At 46.8% G+C, this 17,574-nt stretch overlaps 1 protein-coding gene across 9 annotated transcripts in view; it reads left to right on the forward strand.

The window, feature by feature from the left end:
* Positions 1 to 17,574, forward strand: part of PHACTR4 (phosphatase and actin regulator 4) — a 68,645-nt gene that overhangs the window by 42,540 nt on the left and 8,531 nt on the right. For 6 of the 9 annotated variants that reach the window (XM_069803270.1, XM_069803271.1, XM_069803274.1 and 3 more), the window contains 4 exons: positions 10,773 to 10,949; positions 11,394 to 11,474; positions 14,641 to 14,805; positions 14,936 to 15,295. In XM_069803270.1, the coding sequence (XP_069659371.1) occupies positions 10,773 to 10,949; positions 11,394 to 11,474; positions 14,641 to 14,805; positions 14,936 to 15,295 (783 nt within the window). Of the gene's footprint in view, positions 1 to 2,094; positions 2,419 to 10,772; positions 10,950 to 11,393; positions 11,475 to 14,640; positions 14,806 to 14,935; positions 15,296 to 17,574 lie in introns of those variants that run through there. The other 3 variants (XM_069803269.1, XM_069803276.1, XM_069803277.1) reach the window with 3 other exon arrangements.

The raw sequence follows: 17,574 nt of genomic DNA on the forward strand, positions 1-17,574 counted from the left end.
TGATTGTGCTGCTGTGCTTTAGCAGCCTACCATGTGTCATCTGTTGTGCAGCAGAGCTTTGTGCACTCTTAATTCACAGCAAATGCAATATAAAATGCAATGGCTTTAATCTCCTTGGAAGTCAGGCAAGTCTAGATGCAGTGTTTAGCGTTCTGTAGCATTCCTAGATGCAGGGATATTTTTTCTAGACCTCCTTCCAAGCTGGACAGCTGATTTACAGACTTGGAGAAGTCTTCCAGCCTCTATCTCCAAACTTTGTGGGTCCCTGCCAGATGGCAGCATATTTAAATGACTTGAAAATGGCTTTTTTCTTTGTTTCAAAGCAGAGCATCTTAAATGAGGTAGAGCATGCCTGTGAATCAGTATGTTAATTGCCCACAGTGAAAATCAAAAGTACTTGGAAGCTGACTGCTGTGGCTGACCAGACAGAAATGCAGGCTCTTCTGAGCACAGAGATGTCTGGTGGTGGGAGGCTGAGAAGAGCAATGCTTTCAGGAACGTCCATATGTTCTGCGCGAGGGAGGAGAGTGCTATTTGCTCTTCCGCCTCCACGTGTCTGCTGATCCCTTGCTCCTCCACCTGCTCCTGCTGCCGTGCTCTTGCTGTCCATGGGGATGGTGGTCGTCTGCTCAGCAGGCAGGGGTTAAGGACAAGCAGGGTGCTGGTGCAGGTGGAGAAGGTGCAGAGGTGTCCTGCTTCCTCCTGTGTTTTTACAGCTGTGCTTTGGAAGAAAGGAATGGATTTGCAAGTTGTCCGATGGCATGTCTAGTATGTTAGTGGAGGAACCAAGAGCATCAACGTCTTCCAGGTGTGTTTGTGGCTGAGGTGGAGTTTTATTAGATTTCAGAACTAGCCTCTTCCCTTTCCTGGGATGTGTTGGCTGCAAAACTGCCTCCCACTGCGACACGCGGCTGTGAATGGCGATCTCTGCCGCTGTGAAGCGGGCGTTCGCTTTGGGTGTCTGACTAATGTGCAGCATTGATTGTTCCCAGCTGCACCAGCCCAAAATGACAATCTGGATTTTGTTGTTTCCCAGAATAGAAGATTTTTACTATTGGGACTGCTGCAGTAGTGAGCTTGTCCTGAACTCTTCCTGGCTGCCTGAGTAATATTCAGCGATACTGAAGCACTGTGGCTGCTGTCCTGACAAGGACAGGGACCTCGAGGGCTGCAGCAAATCTTGGTGTGCTTAAAACTGCTTTTTCCTACAGCCATTCCTACAGTGGGAGAGAGCAAACCTGGATGTGTCGGATGGGTTCAGGTTCCTGATTAGTCACTGGTGTGATGCCGCAGCACATTCCTGTATGTTTGAAAATTGTTTTTCCTTTTCCCTTGAGTTAAGATTAAGCTTCTTGATCTTTAAAGGTTTTCCCAGTCCTCTGTGGGGTACAGGGGCAGGAAATGATCTGTAGGTTCACTGAAGTCCTAACGCAGATTTTTATGAAAAAGAATCCAAGTGGACATATTTAAACTCTGGAGATCTTTGTTGTGATGCAAATGTTGGGAGGGCATATTTGTTACCTATCAAGATGTGACACATGAATGAAAAATAAACTCTTACTTTCCACGTTAAATTTAAATTTTCCTTTGTTAAATTTCAATTAAACGAGAAGACACGTTCCCTGCTCCTATCTTCTTCCTGGTAACTTCAGCGAAGAGAGGAATTGCTATGAAATTGTATTTTTATTATTATATGTCTGGATAGATATGTATCAGCTCAGGCACTCTTTTTGAAATTCCCTTTACTCTTAGGATAGTGCAGCTCCTACAACAGTTAGAGTACCATGCTTTCTCATTCATGACTGCCTTGGTTTGTATTTTGCAGGCTCAGGTATGTTATTACCTCCTTGATCCTGTTTGGGAGGTGAAACCCCTCCGTGTATTGGCATGCATGGCTTTCTCCAAGCCCTTCCTTGAGCAAAACACGCCGGTCTCCCCCTCTCCTCGCTCCCAGCTTTTCTCCATTCTTGCTAAACTTGATGCGAGGAAGGAGCGAGGGGTGTTGATGATTTGGATTATGCAGCTAAGTGGCTGGAGCGTGGCTGGCTGTCTCCTCCCCTTCCTGAGCTTCGGCCCTAGCCTGCTCTGCTCTGGAATGACAGGCATTCCTGCGTGAAGGGAGCTGGCACGGCCGCCTATTTATGAGAATCAAGTGCCCGGCCATGGGGTACAGGGAGAACAGGACCTGCGCTGGACTGTCGGACGCCCATGTGGTTGCCTGAGAGTTGGCAGCCGCCTCGCTCGCCAGGCTCTTTCCCAGTCCGAAGGGTGGATTTATAATTTTAAAGGACTAAAGTGCTCTCTCAGGGTAGACTTTTTTTCCTCTCTCCCTCTCCTGCCTCCTCCCGGAGAGCTGCTTAGAAAAGAATTTAATGGGGCAGCCGCACTTCTCAAGACCGGTAAATCCAGCTGCTTTTGGTGAGTAATGGAGGGCAAGGGAGATGGAGGAAACTTTGGGGCTGCGGCAGGGCAGGATTGCAGGTGAAACGGAGGAGTTGGGACGAGTGGAATGCGGGGCTTGTGTAACCTGCGCCCGGCTTGGTAGCTGGGAAGAGAAGCCAGAGAAATAACTCCATTTCCTTCCTTTCTCTTACTCATGTCACATGCAATCACTGTGCAACACGTTCTGCTGATCTTCAGGCAGGCTCCGAGCTGCCGTTTTTAGGGGTAGCCTCTGTGTTGCATGGCCAGGTTCAGGGACACGAGCTTTGCAAAGCACTTGGATAGTGGTAAATTCACCTGAATGGCATAGGAACCAGCCCTGATAGTCTGACCAGACCAAAGCTGCCCAGAGCTACCTCCTTGTGTGTAATGTCACCCAGCTTTTTGGGGCAGCTATAGTAGTTTTTGGGGGAGAAGGGGCTTGGCAGTGACCTTCCTGCTTGTTTTCTCTCTCTACTCTGTGAGGTATGAGTAACTGGCAGGCTGTAGCAAACACAACCTTGCTTTAAGTCCTGGAAGTAGCACTACTTCCAGAGCACTGTGTAGGTCAGTGTTATTTCCAGGTCTCTGTCTTAGGTGCTGTTCCCAGTGCTGGGACTGCGATATACTCACTATAAGAGGAGACTTTATGCATCATGCTGTTCCCTTTTATCTCATACAGACTTGCTGTCAGCTGTCTGGGCTGAGTTGCTTACTCTCATCTGTACAGTGGAATTATCTGGTTTTTAGAGAAACCCTTGACATTTGCACATGGAGAGGTCCCTGAGATACAGATTTTTTTTTTTTTCATTCTTTTTCACTTTTATAACTTTACACCTACCAAGTATTTTTAGGGCTCAGATTAAACCAGTGATTCTCTCTTACCCACCCTCAGTTCACTCCAGCTAGTCTTGTTCAAGAGCTGCTAAAAATAAGTGGTATTGAAAGAGTGGAAGGGAGAAGTAAAACTTCAGTCGTCTTCGTACTGTCAGTGGAGATTAACAGCATCTTCTTGGATTTATGTGCTGTTAGAAGCTGACCTGTTCAGTCTTAGGCTCTTTTCTTTCTCTCATCAAGTACCAGAGATGGTGGTAATTTTCAGGGGAGTGGGGGCTCACTTGGTGCAATGACATGGTCCTTTGCTGGAGAGTGGAGTCCAGCAGACCTGGTGTTTCTTCAACTGGTCATTTGCTATCTGAAGTCTTTTTTCATTGCACAGCTTGCATAGTTCCTACTGAATAAATTGTGAACTTGAAGAGATGGTTCTTGCATTAACTTTGGCAGGATGCTGTTGAAAAGAAAGGTCTTGTGAAGGTTATGGTGATGAGAAACGTACAAAAAACAGGGAAGCTGAGGGCTGGGGCTATTTGAGGCAGTTTTGTGACCACAGCCTTTTATTGCTTTGAGGTCAGGATTCATGTCTTCCCTGGACCATTCAGGAAATGCACATGGTTTTTAAAGCTGTTACAGGAAGCTTAAAAACATTTACCTAAAGCGCTTTTTTGATACTTTAACCTTAACAGCATTTCCCTCAAAAGAGCCTTTGTTTGCTTTTTGAGTTGTAGCTGTTTGCTTGAAAGCTTTTTGGATCCTTAACTGCTCTGCCTGGCGAAGACGAGGGAGCTGAACTATTCTCCAGTCTGTGCATCAACACTGTTTTGGCAACGGGAGGGTTTGTTGCAGTCCCACAGTGTTAGCCGGTGGAGGCTCGATGTTGCGAGGCAGTCGGTCCCACTGTAGCCTTAGGTCCAAGCTGTACTGCAAAACACGCTTCTGAAGGTACAGTGAGATTAGGTGTATAATGAGCAGCCACATTCTCAGCAAAATTTCTGATGCACCTTCTGGGCTTGTGTGATAGCAGAACTTCAGGTGTGTGTGTAACTTAGGAAAATAAAGGTGATTAAGCAGAAGTGTTCAGAGTTGCTGCTGTGGCATTGAAGTGCCTAATTTGTCTGAGTGCTTTTTACCTCTCAGCTAAGTGTTTACACTGTCTTTTGCTGTAGCACAGTCTCACTGCTGCAGTTCTGTCTGGATGTGAGCCTTGAGGCTATGACTGTGAGACAGAAATGCCCAGTGAGCTCCTTATGAAGAGAAACTCCTGGGATTTGTGGAAATCCTGTAGTAACTACTACGATAAGAAGTGGATCAGGTTCTGGGTGAACTATGGTTTGCAGATGGAAAGAATCGGGCTCAAGCTCATGGTTTACACACTATGCAAGTCTGGTTACAAAGTAAAATACTGATGCTTTCTCGTTTCCTTTGTGAGGATGTCGCTTAATGAAGATAGAATTTACCAGATCTTACATCTCTGCAAAGGACTGGGGCAAAGAGCCAGTTGTAGTGCAGGCAGTGGTGAGATGCATCTTCTTTTGGAGTTAAAGTCTGCTCTACCAACTCTTGGATGTCTGCAGAGATATTTCAGGGAGAAAAGCAGCATGTTCTCAGTCTTTTCCTAACAGCCTCAGTCTGCAGTCCTGTCCTGGGGCTCACTGACCCTTCATCCTTAAAGGATTGTGCCATTTTCTTCATGAACACTGGCAATCAGTAGTTTCCCTCCCAGGCTTATAGCAATATAATATGAATTGTCAGCATCTGGGATGCAATTCTTTGATTTCTTCACAGCCTTCAGTCTTGCTTTGTTAGGGTCTCTAACTTGGATCTTGAAGTGATTTTTAGCTTATGTAATGGTGTGCCAGTTAAAACCAAAACTTCTCCATAGCCATGCTGGTTTTTGATGGTGTGTGGCCCAAGTTAAAATGGTTTAAAAATTCACCAGGACTAATTCTGCAATCACCTACGCTAGATGCAGCTTGGTTCAATTTTTTTTTTTAATACTATGCATCAGAGGTCCTGCTATCTCATGTACTGTTGCAGGTATCTTCCCTATGAGAGATGATCCTTAATGAAAGAAAAACTTTTTGTTTGTTCATGTTGGTACCTGAAGTCTCTGCTGTGCCTTTTTCTAGGCTGGTAGTGCATTGCTGTACAAAAGGGTATTCTGGGGCTTGATCTCTGAAGGGGTTAACTATATCTGCTCATGTGATGGCTTTTCCTTGCTTGGACCATGGTGTGACCATTAAACTGTTACATTTATATTGTGGTATTTCCTAAAGGTCAGCTAGATAGCTGCTTGCTGTTGTGTGTGCATGGCAATGGTGTGAACACATGTGGGATTCATGTATGGTATTTTTAATTGACCCCATGGATCCTGGCTCTGCTGGTTTGACCGATTGAGAGTAGTGGTAGAAGTGAAAGTGTTACTGTCTTTAATAGGAATAGCAGCCCCAAACCTGACAAAAGCTTTGGGAGCAGATGATACATGCAGCACCGCAGCCACTTGCTGACTGCATGATGAGCTTGGAGACCAACTGCAAGTCTCCAGCTTCTTGCACAGAAAGGGTTTCTCTTCTCTGGAAAAAAACATCACAGCAGTAGCTCAACACCACCCATGTTCTTGCACAACAGTTTGCACCTAACACAAGGTGCAGTGGGAGAAGAGCTTTTTTCTGCCTGCATCTTAATGGCAAGACTTGAGTGTAAATGTGTGTAGCAGTCTGCAGGGGGAGGGTTTGAAAGACCAGCTGGCCAGGCGTACTGATGGAGAATTGCATCCCTAGCTGCTTGGCACTGCTGGAGCTTTCTGCCGCCTTGTGTCTCCAGGCTGTGCCAATTTTGTGACGTTTCCCTAGACTATTTCAGTCTAAACATTTTGGGTTAACACAAATCTGCTGTTTAAACAGCTCAAATTCACCTGCTTGTTTTGATGGAACAGGATCAGGACATGATAAGTGTTTCAGAGAGAAGATCTGAAATGGCAGCAGGCTCTGGTAGGGAAGCTGGGAGATAGCAGCCAGGGCATAGCTCCCTCCCCAGGCCCTGCTGGGTCCTGGGGGTCTGTCGGAGGCATGGCAGGTTGAGTGCTCCAGGCCATTTACTCAAGGAGAACCACCCACGCTTGCCTGGGGCAATGTGCTGAAGTCGCAGTAGATGCTTTATTCTGGAGCTTTTCTCAAATGGGGCTGTGTTGCGGGGCAGTGCGTTAGGCATGGCGTGCTGGTGTCGGGGTGGGCTCTGTGGGGCTTTCCCTACTTCAGGGTCACTCTTCCGAAGTGGGTACTTCATGTCGTTCTTGCAGAAAGGTTAAACGAGGTCGTGCTTTGGCATGGGGGCACATTAGGGACCTGCTTATTGGAAAAGCTCTTGACCTTCTAATGAGGACTCCCCTGGGTTCACCTGCATGACCTCATTTAAACTTTTACATAAATTTTAAATGGGTTTTCCAGCCTGGGACCGCAGTGAGGAAGGTGAGGCTGGTCTCTTGGGCACAGACTTGCCATGCAAGTAAACAGCTGCGGTGCTGAGCAAGGGACAGGTTGGACAAGGCCATCAGCTTCCTGACGCTTCTCACCCTTCACTTAAAAGTGCGGTTCGTCTTTTTTTGCCCGGTTTCTTTCCTCAAGCATTGTGCTGTGGTTCCTTAGCAGTTTCGAGTGCGTGACTCGGGTAAGGAGGGGTTTCTGCCTTGCATTGCAAAGCGGCTTAGGGACCCTCCTGTACCTCATAGAGCAGAGCAAGAGGAGGCACAGAGAATCCACCTTGCTGAGGCTTCCTTCACAGTGAAGGCGGCTTGGGCAAGAAATGTCCTCCCTGCACCATTTCATGGAAATTTGAGCTGGAAATGGGCTGTGAATGGAAGGGACAGTCCTTTTCCGAGGGAGTATGAACATTATCTAATGTGAACAATCACTGAACAATGAGGTTATTTAAAATACAGATCAGTAAAGCACACCTACAGCTGCTGATCCACCTGCTAATTAGCAGTAAATGTAATTCATAATTGCATCACAACAGACTGTTTTAAATGTCTATGTCCATGTGGTAATTATGGATGGTAAAAGGAAGAGTGCTGTGGAAGGGCATTGCAAGCTCTCCTGTAAGCAGCCTGTGCTGCAGAACTGGAAAAAATGAATCCCATTTTGTATCAGGTAGGGAAATTGCTTTCATGGCATCAGTATTGCCCAGTGGGCTGTAGTGGTCTCAGGACGTTCACATTGTTTAGTAACGTATATCAAGTTTTATTCTGCACAGAGCAAAAGGGATGGTGAAAATTATTTGGACTGTGGTTTTATGCTGTGAAGGGGTACCTGGTATGCCTGTCTCCCCCTCTTGTGTGGCTGGTTTTAGACATCAAACTGATTATAAAACAGCAAAACCAAGTGTTTTCATGTTGGACAAGACCTGATGCACAGCACTAGCCTACAAGCAGTTGGTAGCATGGCTGATGAAGTCACATGGCAGAGAAGCAAAAACTGAGTTATTAGATATTGATGCTGAATGTCATTGTGAAACCTAGCTTTTGGATTAACCTGCATGATTGTAATTAATGGCAGTCAGGCACCTGGTGTGAAACTCCACCCTGAGATGGTATTTGATTTGACAGCCAGACCTGGACTGCAGAAGCTGCTGAAAGAGGTTCTTCTGCCTGGAGTAAAACTCGCACGTGGGCTCTCCCCCACCCTCCCTGCTTTTTGCTGCTCCTGCTTTGGGGATATCGTGTGTCTCCTGCAGTTTCGGCTCATCCTTTCATGTCCACTGTTCCTCCGTAGCTGCTTGGAGGTGACTGTTGCGGGGGAATGCTTGTTGTTCTCCCTCTAATTGGAAATGGAGACATCACAGCTTGCTGAGGTCTCTGTTCATTAATCTGTGGACCTGATGGTTGCGTTTTCTTTTCATAACTTATTTTGCTTAGTACAGCACTCTGACACCTTGGGTGGCAAACAAGCACATAAGTTACATTCCTAAGAGCAATTCAGGGAAGGGATATACATGAAGCGAGCTCGGTACGACTGCCTTGAGCGCTGTCACTGCTCCTTGGAAAGGTGAGGGAAATGCCTTTGTGTGTGGCACTTGGGATCCAAATTTGGTCCACAGATTGTGCCTGACAAGCGGTCTTGCCTGCCTGGTGAACGTTGGGAACGCTCTGTTGAGCAAAGTGAATACCGCTTTTTAAAACTACATGTACAACTCCAGGGCTAATGTTCTAGTCTCTGAAGAAAGTGCCTCTAAACATCCAGACAATTCCTTTTGGGTTTCTGGGAGCCTGAAGTGCCATTTTTTTTGTCCCCACTGCCTCCCTCCCTCCCAGCAGAAAATCATAGAATAGAGCAGCAGAAAATCACAGATCAGTGCTGACATCTTGTATGTTACTTTCCACCCAATTTCTCTCCTGTTATGAAGCCAGATTTTTTTAAGCGGCTCAGATGCTGAACTGATCTTGCTTTTTCAAATAAATGTTGGCTGACATCAGCTTTTCACTGGTTCTGAGTGAGCTTTCTGTTAGGGGGCTGATATTAAAAAAAAAAAAACAAAACCAAAACCTAAAACAACCAACCACCAAACAGAAAAACCCCATCAGCCACCACTGTGTGAAATCCGGAGTCCCATGAGTGAGGGGAGAGAAACCTGTACAGAACTGGAAGGGTCATGCAATTTAAGTAAAGTCTGAAATCGCCACAATAGCTTTGAAAAGCCTTTTTTCCTGCTGGTTAGCACAGTGGCACTTCCTTGCCACTCCAGCCTCTCGGTAAACCAGAGTCCTGGGCTGGCTTTCCTCTTCCTCCGTCATTTGGTTAGACTGCACTTCTCGCGGGTGATCTAGATCCTCCTACTGAAATACTCTCTGGTTTCCCTTGTGCTGCTAACATGGTCTCTGTTGCTCTTCTCTTCCCTATTATTCAGTGATCTTCCATTTAATTTGTGCTCAGACTGAAAAACTGAGGTCCAATTGTCTTGCAGCCTCGCACTGTGACAGCCTGTCCCCAGCCCAGCTGGTCTGAGGCTGCTCAGGAGCCTGTGGCTGCGGCTCCCAAGCTTGACGCTTCCTGGGGTCTAAAATATTATGCTAGGCAGCACTACAGGGTTCCAGATAGAGCTCCAACAAACAACTCATTTTTTCCCTGTTTGTTTTTTTTTTCCCTGTCCTGAACCTGCTCTTCCCCATGTTGATGGGAGTCTGCTTTTTCACATCTGGGTCTGTATCCTTGGTGGATATTTGTAGCATACACCAGATACATTATTAGCCCTTTGTCCTATGTGCAAAATGGCTTTCCCCTAAAATTCCTTTCCCAATCTCTTAGCCTCAGGAGATGGGATTCTTGGCTGAACTTTCTGCATGGCCTATGGGGTATTGTCTTTTCTGCAGGCACGTCATGCAGGCTTGTCTGAAGTTGACTAAAAGGCCTTTTGTGATCCCAGAAGGCTTGCAAACTCCAGAACATTTGACTTAGAGGCTCAAAAATAAGACGCGCAAGTGCAATTTGTAACACGGCACCTCAGCCTGCGGTATGCGGTGTTTGGCAGGGCTGCGTCGTAGGACTGTAGGAAGTCTCGAGGCTCTGTTCTCGATATTGCGTGTTTTCACGGAGTTCTGCAACGCAGCTTGGGTGCTCCTGTCTTTTGCAGTGCTGAAGCCAAGGGATTCTTGGTCTGTAAATTAAGACTGTGAAGTAGGCCACCAGCTGGCTTCACTTAGGTTGTGTGCGCTCTGATTTTTATTTTTTTGCAGGCATTGCTAGATTCTGCTGATTGTAAGTGTTCCCTTATGTTTCATCAAATACCCAGAAAACAGCAACACCAGGCAAGCCAGAATTGATAGTCACCAGCTTAGCGTTGCGTGCTCTGGTTCTGCTTTGCAAGTTGTTTCTTTATGAGCTTTTTTTTGTTGTAGCAAGTTGGGGTTTTTTTTTGCGTGTCCCTTCCCAGCTCCGTGTCCTTCTTGTGTTACTCTCCAGAGACTTCAAGTACAGTAGGTGGAGCGCAGGCCTGTATTGTGTTGCTTTCCTGTGTAGTTGTTGCTCTTGGCTGGCTTTGCTGGCCTTATTTATAGAAGGAAAAATCGGAGAGACTAAGTTCTAGCACATACAGCTGTTGTAATGGGTCTGGTAATTTCAGTGTGTGTACACAGTCATGAAAGTCGGCTCTGCAGTCTGGAAGGTATTTGTGTTCATGTAATTACTTGTGTCTAGCACCAGTTGCTTCCAGCTGTAGATGAGAAACTGCAGCAGTGATTTGTGTTTCTTGGGCAAAGCTGTGACACTGCAAATTTAAACTAATCCTTGTTTCATTAGAAAGCCTCTTATCGGTTACTCTTTGCACTGTTAACATTGGAAACCCCACTCTTGTCTCCCTAAGCTAATGTGAAATGCTGACAGGTTACGTGAAGGCATGGAGTCTTGCTACCTTCTTTGCATGAATGTGCGCCACCGTTTCCCAGTGTGCAGGGGGCAGGCTGGTGGGAGGTGGCAGCTGCTATCTGCAGCATGAAGGTGACTTCTTTATTCTTTTCTGTGCAGCTGAAGAGGTGGATCACCCCCCAACTGATGCCAGCATGGGGGTAGACGTTTTGGAATCGGGTGACACCACGCCACCTACAAAGAGGAAAAGCAAGTTTTCAAGCTTTGGCAAGATCTTCAAACCCTGGAAGTGGAGGAAAAAGAAAAGCAGTGACAAATTTAAGGAGACTTCAGAAGGTAGAGTAATTGGGGCTGGGTGGGAGTCCCTTCTTCCACTTGGGAAAACTGCCATTAGCCATCTGGCTAGTGAGAAGGGCTTGCTGTCACAAGCCAGAGTGCTGACACGTGTAAGAACCAAAATGTGACTTTGGTGATGGGCTGGCACCTGCAATCTCTCCAGAAGCACCTTGCCATGGAGCAGTAGTTTCAGACAAATAAATTCCTTTCTTGCAAGGAACCTCCCCAAGCAGCTGTGGGGAGGGAGGGTTTGCTCCACAGTCACCAATCTAGTGTGAAGTGCAGGCCTGAACGTGCAGTCCCTCCTCCCTCCTCTTAATCCATGCAAAAAACAGTGAAATTTGAAGCCCTTTTATTTCCTCCAGAGGATCCCTTTAAAAAAGTATCTTCTTGAACTTCCAGCTTACCCTGTTTTCTGAGTGCTCTTTTTCAATTTAATATCAGTTTTAGAACGAAAGATTTCTATGCGAAAGCCAAGAGAGGAGCTGGTAAAAAGAGGGGTTCTGTTGGAAGACCCTGAGCAGGGTGAGTCTGCAAATGAACTTCTCTTCCTCCTGTCTGTGTTCTGTGTAGCTGATCTTCTTCTGGCAAAACCTCACCCTTGCAGCCATTCTTTTTCGGGAGACAAATTTCAGGGCTCTTTGCTAATGTGGTTCCTGTCTGTTTGTCGTGCCCTTTTCAATCTGCTCTCTTGTCTGACTTTTGCACCTGGCAAGGAAGGCAGCCTGTTCAGTGAGGAAGGTGTTGCTAAGAAAGTGCAATGCCTGTCTTGAACATCTTCCTGTCTGCTGCCAGTGGGGAGGGGTGTTCTGTGTGTCACTTCCTATCCTGTCCCTCTTGTACGTGTCCTGCTCCAGCCACCTTGTCTTGTCCTGCTAAGCTCCTCTGTCACGCTTGCACTTGCCATCTCTGGCTCGTTCTGATCACACTCCAGACTGCACTCTAACCGCTGCGGGAGAGGCGCTGACCTCGGAGCTCAGGTTCGAAGGCCTTAGGCTTGGAAAAAGAAACCAATTGATGACTTTTGAGCTGCCTGGGTAGGGCATTTCCTTAAAGAGTTATAGATGAGATGCTTCATGGTATGGTGTCACAGTAGTCACAGCTAAGCTTATTGAAACTTGCGCTGCTGTCAAAGAAGTCTTACCCCTTTTCTGTCGTCCCTGATGTCTCTGAGTAGGGGCTACCCTGCCAAAATAACTCCTCAGCCAGATCATCATCTTGTCACCTGGCTGCATGTTGGGTGATGTGGGTACAAGGGAGGGGGCAGGAACTTGTGGTGGGATAGCAGCCCACCTTTCTGGGTGGCAGCATGGTCTTTGGCTTAGAGCAATGTCTAATTGCACCTCAAAAGACATACTGCAGAGGCAGCCTTAACCTAATGCAAATTTCAGGGTTCTTCTAAGAAAGACGCAGAGTGGAAAAGTGGGGGTGAAAAAGTGGTTTTCAGACCAAACCACTGAAAGCAAAACTGAGAGGTAAAGTCCTAACACAGCTGTTTGCAGCTACACTGTAATGAAAGCCATCTACAACTACCTGAGGCTGTAAAAGCTGGGCTGGTGGAAGAGTTCACTGGGGTACAAAAGTGTATGAGGTCACAGGATGAAACTGTGGAAGAGAGATCAAAGGCTTTGGATAACAAACTTCCAACTAGAGATGACAGAGGAGAGATCTTCCGAACTGTAAGGATGTAACAGAAGTGTGGCTACGAGCTGGAATTATTTTCTGCTTTGAGTCATCTGATCTGGCTTAAGAAACAGAATATGGCTATAATCTGGACAAAGTGCAAACCCAAGGTATGAGGGAGCAGTCAGTATTGTCAGGAGGGTTAGATTAGAAGGTGCATTATCTTAATCCTTTCTATGAGTTTAAGACACTTGGGCAGTCATAAGATGGGGGTGGTAGGTTATTGTATTTGCTTGCAATTTTAAAACCTGCTCTTACAAGGTCAGTTAATTTTCTTAGGCAAGTTCTTAGGGGAAAAAGTGCTGGAAACCCTTTGAGACGAGCAAGTGAGGAGGTAGGGAGGAGGTGTAGTGGAGGCTTTCAAACCCCATGCAGCTGGGAGAGGAGGCCCTGCTGCTGTCTGGACTGGCCGTCAGCAGGTTGTGCTGGGCTCACAGGAGGGAGAGAAGATAGCGTTGGACTGTCTTGACCTTGAAGGAGGTCACTGGAACTGAAGTTGAGAGTAAGGTGGTGTGAAAAGGCCATCAGGAACATTCTGCATGTGTTGCAGCTCCCTGCCAGAGAAGGGCATGCAAGGTTTGAGTGGTAAGGAAAGCTAGATCATACTGTTCCTATCTCCCTTGCTGAAAACTTCAGCTAGCCAGAGGCAATTGCTGCTATAAAAAGCTCTGGCTCACCTCTTGAGTTTCAGCCCTGGCTGGGGAGGAAACTCCCTCTTGGTGCTGTCTGTACTTCCTGCGTTTCAGGGAAGGGCAGCTAAGCAAGTGAGGCAGCACAGTCTTCCATCCCCTCTCAGGAACCAAGGCTATTTTTTGCAGAAAAGAAAGCCTGAGGAACTTCTGGCTTCTTGGCATCTTTGCTTTTGGCTTCTGAATAATGCCAGGTTAGGGGAGGGGAGGTAATACCTTGGGAGGGAGAGGAGAGGTGAAGAGGGCTGTGGAATAAATAACAAAAAAATCAGAGCACCAGAGCATGCTGAGGTCTGACACCTCGGTGGCCCATGGTGCCATACACTGCAATTGCTTGAGAGATGGTAGGCTGAAAATGCTAAGGATTTTTAATCAAATTGGTGATGTATCAATTCAAGTTTTCTTGAGTTGGAAAGCAGTTAAAATGGGCATGTCCCATTAGAGTGGATGCTAAATCTGATTTGGGAATAATATTATGAAGAGTTTGTCCTGTCAGGGCAATTACAGAGGCAGAGAACGGTTGAGTATTTCCTGATTGTGACTAGGGCTTTAACTGCTCCCCAAAAGCATGGGCTGAAAAAAGGATGGTTTTTTTTCCAAAAGAGGTCTTGCTTCTAACATTTGGGAAACTCCATGCTAGAATCTGTAAAAGCAGAAATAGTCAAGATGAACTAAATCAGATTCTGGAGATGTATTATTACATCTGATTAAAACAAAGGTAAAAAAATTGAGGAAATATGCCTTGTTATGGGATGTTTTGGGTAGAGCAGTGGGTTTTGCGCAAAATTCAGGGTAGAAGCAAAAGGAAAATAGAGGTGCTTCAACTTAATTTTAAGACTTTGTCAAAATCTATTATTGCATGTCCAGTAGATTACTTGGCTAGTGTTGGAATTTTTATTGCAGCAGAGAATTTGTGAATGCTGTGTAATGGTGGGTAGATACAGAAGCTGCTGGAGGCTTTTAACTGCAATTGCAGCTTTCTTGGGCTGTGGCACAGCATTGGGCATACTAGTCCTAAATGCAGTAGCATTCTTTCTAAACAAGGTGGTAGATTAAGAGGCTGCTGAAGAAAAACACTTGGTGGGATACAGTGCTGTACTGTTTTGCTTGTTGATAATGAAATCAAGGGCTCTCAGCTTCAGCTAGTTGGTGTTGCTGTGCACTCCTCTGCAGAAGGTAGGCTGAAGACCAGCTGTTTCAGAAGCCAGAGAGAAGTTGGTGTGGATCGATGGTGGTTCAGTCAGCTCAGCCATGTCTCATCTGTCTTCTGCTTTCTGAGTATTTTCCGTTTGCTTCTTTCCCTTCCCATCCCCTTGCAGATGGTGAAGAACCAGACAAGCTGAACTCACCTGCACTGAAAAATGGCCATACAGTCCCAATCGGTGGTCCTGGGGTTTGTAACCTGGCCAGCCAGGAGGAAGAGGCCACAAAGCCACCTAGCCTTAGGAAGCCTGCACCAGCTGAGGAACCAAAGAAAAGGCAGGGTAAGAAACCAGATGTGTGCAAAATCAATTGCTTCAGATTCTCCCAGGACCAGTTTTGAATTCTCATCTGATTCCTCCCACCCCACTCTGGGTCCTCCAGTCTCTTAAACCCAGCTGTCTCACTTTGCAGGCTCCTCCAGCAGCCACTCTGGGCCTGAACTGGAACCACCTCAGGAGTCATATGTTCCCAGACAGCCTCTGCTTCCTCCAAAAAGACCTCCCTCCACTTCCCAGGAGACAAATGAAGTGCAGGCGAAGGATCCAACGCCTGCCAGCAGCACTGCAAAAACTGCACCCTCCACCACAGTCCCTGTTGCAGCAAAGACAGTCAATTCCACAGCTGCCCCTTCCCCAGCCCCCAGGACTCTGCCCCCTGCTCTTGCCAGTGCCAACACTACTGCGCCCACGAGTACAACCAGCACAGCTCCTGCCAAACAGCCTCCCGTCCCTCCTCCCAAACCTGTCAACAGAAATAGCAACTCAGTAATAGGTAAGTGCCTCCATAAGCTGGTTTTTGTACCCTGGGATGTTCTGGAGCCCTTGTTCTGAGAGTCTCTTCCCTTCTTAAGGGATGTATGATGTAGCAAATGTTGTATCATGAATGATGATGATGACCATCTTTCCTGAATACAGTCCAGTTTGGACTCAGGAGATCTGCCAGTGTTTAGCCAGGGCACACATGTACTGAGAACAAGGTAATTAATGGAGTCTTCTGCCATGAGCCATCCAATTTGTCAGACGTGCGTGTTTCCAACAGCTACCTGCAGGAGGGAATCCCTGCCTGCTTTTGGCAGGAGTCAGGATGCTGTAAGAGAGAGGGGAAGGCATTTCTCTGTCAACTGTAAGACAGTATCTTTGCATGTTGATGCTTCACTGAGGGCTGGGATTCAGCTATGGACAGGGACAGCTGGGATTGGTGGATGGTGTATGAGATTTTTGCTTTGTGAGACTACGGTCAGTGAGAATTGATGCTTTCAGCTGGTCTTTGCAAAAAAAACCCCAACCAACCAAACCCAAACCACCAAAAAAATCCACATTACACCAAACAATGAAACAATGTCTGTAATGGCTGTCACTGCTGGGCTGTGTGGTTTCCACTTAGTGCAGAGAGGCCAGGAGCTGGCAGGGATAATTCAGACTTTCCTGGTTATATTCAGGCACCTTCTCAAAGGTCTGTGGCTAGGGTATTGCCATATTAGTCATGTCATTAAGTGTTGTCCCATGGATAAATCAGCTCAACCGTAATTTGAGCTGAATCTTCCCACTTAAAGAATTAAATGTTTTTCTCTCTGTAACTTTTCTAAGCAGAAGATCTGGCAAGAGTTTCTTAAAGCTGAATGAGTCCCTGCTCTCTTTAGGAATTTTAGAGGTCTTAAAGATGCAACATTGCTGGAGTAAATGAGACAACCTTCCATCAGTCAATGGCCTGTTCATACTGCACAGACCACCTGCTAATCTTTGGCTTGGATTAGCAGAGGCTAGTACAGGTCAGGAAGGAGGTTCCTGGGAAGATCGATCAGACAGATCTGTGCTTATCACAGAAACTGGAGGTGTTACCCAGGTGTGGTTTGGGAGGCAGTGGTAAAAGCTTAGATCGTGTGCAAGTTACCATTTGAAGGAGCCTGGGCCACTGCTTTCAGTACAAACTACATCTCTGTTCTGCTTGGAGCTTCTCCTTGCTCTAGCAGGTTTTGCAAGTGACCTCGATACGGTATTAAACACTCCTGTATGCCAGACCAGCTTGATTAGTCTGACCATGCCTGAGCACTTGATGAAATACTTTCTTGTTTTCTTTAAGCTGCTGGCACGCATCACAGATGGTATTTGAAATGCCCCAGCGCTAATTGCAGGAGGTACTTGTGGAACAAAAAATGTGGCTGAAGACAGCAGTCTATCAAACCTATGTTCAGACCCAGCCTGCCTCTCTCCAACAATACAGGGCTGGGCTCAGTGCACCTGCAGCTGCAGGGGTGTGGAGGAGAGGAGAGCAGCCAGACCCTCTTTTGTCTCCTGGATGAGAATGCAGATGCAGAGAGAGACTTTGCAGCTCTCTGCCTGGCCATCCATCCGGCACGGTGGAGCTGTAACTGCGGCATGCGTGCAGTCATTGCTGTGTGAGCCTTGTTTTGTTGCTGTGGATAAACAGCAGCAGTGGAATTGGCTTCATGAGCTCTCCACAGGTCTTTTGATGCATGCTCTGGCTCGGGCATGTGTGTGCTTTTGTGCTGCTATTATAACCTAAGGCAGAGGAGGACTGTTAATGTGCAGATCGCCCCTTTGCTCCCTTGTGGAGATGTTCCCTTATATTCATTCTCTGAGCAGTTCTGATGCAGCAGCTGAAAATAAGGCTTCCAAAACACTTTTGGGGAGTGGGAATTTAATCAGCATCAGCTTGAAAAAGCAAGCAGGGCAAATGGTGCTGTCCTCACTTACTGTAGCCTGTGCTAGAGCACTGGATCTGGCCGCAGTGGCATGTCACAAGAGGTTGTGCTAGTTGGTGTACTGGGTTTATCGCACTGAAGGGAGACGGGCTGGCTGGGGAGGATGCTCTGAGTGGCACCCAGCCCTTTTTTGTCTCTTCCTTCTGCCAGCTACTTGGTTCCTTTCAAAATCTATTACTACCCAAAGGTGACTCGAGCCTGGTCCTGTCAGGCTTCAAGCACTGCTGAGGAGATACTGGAATCCCTCTGGGCTGAAGTTGATGGGAGCTGAGGGCACTCGGTGTCTTGCACGATCTGGCCCTTAATCTACAAGGGGAAAGTCTGAAAA

Source organism: Haliaeetus albicilla, chromosome 16 (assembly GCF_947461875.1).
Source record: "Haliaeetus albicilla chromosome 16, bHalAlb1.1, whole genome shotgun sequence".
Taxonomy (NCBI): Eukaryota; Metazoa; Chordata; class Aves; order Accipitriformes; family Accipitridae; genus Haliaeetus; species Haliaeetus albicilla.